General features: G+C 38.0%; 1 protein-coding gene across 1 annotated transcript; it reads left to right on the plus strand.

Moving 5' to 3' along the window:
• The first annotated feature begins 487 nt into the window (after positions 1-487).
• Positions 488-2,251, plus strand: LOC145305458 (uncharacterized). Its single transcript, XM_080147075.1, has one exon. The coding sequence runs from the start codon at positions 488-490 to the stop codon at positions 2,249-2,251; it is 1,764 nt and encodes a 587-aa protein (XP_080003201.1).
• The last annotated feature ends 2,190 nt before the right edge of the window (positions 2,252-4,441 follow it).

Genomic DNA, 4,441 nt, shown 5'->3' on the forward strand with positions numbered 1-4,441 from the left:
GAGGAATGAATTGAGATTTGCGGATTTTTACCTTCCGATATTTTGTCCCCTTTGCCATACCCTTCAACGCATTACCCCCTTCCCATTTTAGTTAACTACCCCCTTGCTCCTTTCTGTCCCTCTGGGAAAGTGGGGGTGGGACTGGGGGGGAATGATAATGACCGGCAAACGACGGAAGGAGTCACCGGTCGTGAGTGCGCTTTGTGTGCGGTGTGTGTGCGCTCCGTCCGTGCGTGCGAGAGCTTGCGTGCGTGTTTGTGTGCATTACCAATCCTTAAACCATCCCATTCAGACAATTATTTAGTTTAATTTCTACATTCACAGTGAGAACACACAAAAATTCTCATATCACACCAGAAATGATTAAACATTAGATTTTCCAACAAAAAAGTGAAATAAAAAAATAAACATGAATTTATTAAGTGCTTTGACTGCATTGTTATATGCTACACACACAGTGATGGCTGATTGTTATTTCCCTGTAGAAATGCAAGGTGAATTCATGACACAATGGAAAGAATCCCAAGACATTGCTTACACCAGCATTTCCTTGACTTACAACAGTGTCCCCTCATGGGGGATTTGCCACAGCCGACATAAGGACAATGTTATCCTAAGAGATACCAACTCTCGTACTGGTTCTGAGTGCTTTAGATGTATCAGAATTAGGCAGAGATCCATTAATGTGAACCAAGTGCATGTTAGGGATTTGAATCAGTGTTATGACAGTGAGGCCGAGGCTATGGCAAGCTGCCCCACAGAGGTTGAGGTCACCCAGCGCAGTGTCGAGGAGATTATGCTGTACAAGACTCGCGGTTTCTACGGCGAGTCAGCGGTCACCCAGATCCACTGCCCGTTCAACGGCCGCTGGAAGTTTGCCTACAACAATGCCGCTGACAAGTCGGCCGGTAGCTGTGCTAGTGAACAGTCTGAGGCTGGCGGCTGTCCATCGGAATACATGATTGACTTGAAGTTCCGCAATTGTGATTTCCCCGACTTTGACATGAGCTTTCAGTGCCTTGGTCATTGGCAGGGTGAGGATGGATTGAATTATCTCAGCTTGTTGGACACTAAGCTGCCGCAGTTGGGCGAGGAGCCGCGGCCACGTTACCGCTGCGCTGTTTATGAATCTGATCTGCATACAGGTGTTACTTATTTAGCCCTGTCAAATGATTCTACTTGTGTCAACCAACTCACCGACCATTTGACCGGCTATGAAACTTTGCGACTGGAGCGTAAGAACCACAAGCAGCCGACACCTGAGTTGAGCCAGCAACGGTTCCCCGCCTGGTCCCAAGGCGACTGGGGCAAACTCAAAATTCGGGGCTCAGAATTGATTTACCAGAATAGTGAGGAGCTGACCACATATCACGCCGATGCTTTGATTTCCCCGGGAAACGGCAAGATGCTGGCTAAAATCAGCACAGCCTGTGGCGATTTGGGCTATGCCTGTGTGGCACTTGAAAAACGCACCTCCAACATTCTAGAAATGAAAATTGGCAAAATTGATGCTACTTTGGATGTATCTTTATGTTCTGATGCTGAATATATGGACGCACAGCCGTGGGTTGCTGTTGGCAAAGAGGTCATCCGCACGCCCTGCCCGTTGTCCGGCAATTTTCACGGCGTCATCCCCGACGCCGAAGGCCTGTGCGCCCGTTCCCGGACATCCTGCCAGCGACCTGACCAGATGGAGTACCAGGTATACAATTGTGAAAACTCCACTGAAGTGTATGAGGACCGTTTATACCAGTGCTATGGACAGTTCAAGGATGACAGAGATGGTCTTGTGTACACCCTTACCCAGCGACTTGACCTGCCACACCAGGAATGCTTTGTGGGCACATCAGATGAGCGCCAGCACTTTGTGATGGAGGCTGGAGCACACTGCGCCCGCGGTAAAGCCCCTAGAGACAACGGTATGGTGATGAAGAAGGAGAGTGAGACACAATGCAATGTTCTGGATGCTATTCCCTCCATTAGTGATAATCTATATAATGATTTGACCGCCAACAGGCCTGTGTCACCAAGACTGACCCCCAGCCTGAGGCCTCATCAGAATGTTGAACACAAGCATCATGGTCACCATGGAGGCCACCACAATGGCAACCACCATGCCCAGGCTGTCCCAGTACAGCAGCAAGAACCGGCAGCAGACAACCAACCACATGCCGGCAGCGGCAGCCAAAATGTGACATGTTCATCCATCATCCTGTTACTTGCAGCAGCCTCAATGCTAAAATTTCTGTGATTATCAAAAAAAAACATTTTAAATTTCCTACGATTAATCTCTGATAAAATTAATCGTCCAATCTGTGATTTCTTTACAAGAACCCTAAAACAAAACACCCCCAAAAGTGTTTAAATGGACATAAAAACTTTAATGGTTCTCAAAAAATGCACCAAAAAATATACTGTGTCATATTTTATACAATTCTTAAAACAATGATAAATGGTTGTAGCCATGTATGGGCCACACCTAATTCTAAATACTATAAACAACGAGCTGAAAATTCATTCATAAATATGAAAGAGAAATATTGTTAATAACTGAAAATTCCTGCTGATAAAAATTCCCACAGAATCAGAAACCATAAAATTTGATGTCGAAAAAAAAGTGTTTTATCGTTATTTTTTTTATAATTATTTAGTCATTATCATTTGTGCTTAAATTATTATTATTATATTATTCAATAAATTTATGAAATTTTAACTTGACTGTAGTTTTTTTATTGGTTTGATTAGCTGCGCTGCTTTATTACAAATTTGGTATGTACGTCCGTCCATCATATTTGGTTACATGTATTGCTTTCTTTTAAATTGTTAAAATTGTCATAATTGTTAAAAATCAAAAGACCTTAGATAATATTCAAATTAGGATTTTTGTCATCCAAAAATTAATGTTGAATATTTAAGATCTACATTTATTTATATTTTAAATAACTTTGATTGGAATTGGTCCTTGTTTTCTTCTATATTCAAAGAAGTTTAATAAAGAAGGTTTTTTTTTCAAAAGCCTAAGAATTTGAAAGCTATTGAACTGATTGAGTTCTTCATTGTATGGAAGCTATATGCTGCTCCCCGGATAGTTTTAGGCTAATTTGTTTTTAGAAAAGTCTTTTATTTTCATACCTTTCTTACCCTTTTGAATACATGAGCTCGCATATGTTAGGGTGATAGAAAATAGTTTATTATTGGTGGTTGAAACAAAATTTGAACTAAAAAAAACACTTCTTAATTTACTATATAAAGGTTGATTTATATTTTGAAATCTTCAACAACGTTTCTTATGACATTTAATTTTTGACATTGAAAGAAATCGTAATAATAAAGTATTTTCAAAGTAGTTGATGATTCAATAGGTTAGATGAAACATTAATTTTGAAATTTCTAAGTTGCTTAAATCCTTTTGATTTAAGGAATATTATAAAAGCAAATTTAGTGAACCTTTCAATTTGGATATATAAAAGCAAAGTTATAATTGCCTTTACCCTTAAGCACTATTGGTAGATAAAGTTGTAAAATATTCTTCATTTTGCTTCAAATTATACTAATTTCTCATTTGCTAAAATTTTACATATTGTAAGAAAAAATTCATAAAATAGGCATTTTAAGTCATGATAAATTTGTAGATTACAATTTCTAAAATTTTGTAGGAAAGGTTTTGTGATTTTATTTATAAATATTTATAAATTTCGAGACCTCAATTGTTAGTAAAAAGGTATCGTTTTTTTATATTTTATAGCATAGAAGCTACTCTTTAACTATATACATATGTTAAGGGCCAACCTTAAATGTAGAATCGCTTCGATTTTGAAAAGAAGAGCCATTCTCACATGTTCAAAAAGACAATTTAAATAAAACAAATTTAATCTTTCATCCCTAACTCAAATTTAAACCTTTTTTTAGAAACGCAACTTCTACATAACTGTGTGTCTTCCGTACATTCGCCTGTCTGTCTACAGTCGAGGTGAAAATCCCATACCCCTATTTAACCCAACCTAACATAAAGCATAAAAATTACATGTATTTGCCACTTTAGGTCGGAGTATCATTACCAAAATATACCCTTTTAACTGCTGAACTTTACTTTATTGTTCTTTTTAATCTTATCTGTTATCAGCTTAATATTGCTGCTTTGATTATGGGTAAACATAAAAAAATCTCTATAATAAAGTATTAAAAAGTTAGTATGTCCTTATAAGGCATTCGAATTCAATAAATTATTAAATTTTGCGTCAGATATTCAGGTTTCAAAGGCTTTAAATAATACTAGAAATTGTGATCCCTAGAATGTAGAGGCTTTGCATTGGATAAGGATAGAAAAATAGCCTAAAACCTACCCGGGGACCAATGACCTTTTATGAAGCTTCCCAAAAATGGAAAAATCAATTGGTTCAGTAGTTATAATATAAAATGAAAACTAAAACACCTTAATACT

This window comes from Acartia tonsa, chromosome 14 (genome assembly GCF_053477335.1).
Source record: "Acartia tonsa isolate MP-2025a chromosome 14, ASM5347733v1, whole genome shotgun sequence".
Taxonomy (NCBI): domain Eukaryota; kingdom Metazoa; phylum Arthropoda; class Copepoda; order Calanoida; family Acartiidae; genus Acartia; species Acartia tonsa.

Bases quoted from the DNA above. Each gene is read 5' to 3' on its own strand.
- LOC145305458 (XM_080147075.1), top strand. From the start codon at position 488: ATGCAAGGTGAATTCATGACACAATGGAAAGAATCCCAAGACATTGCT.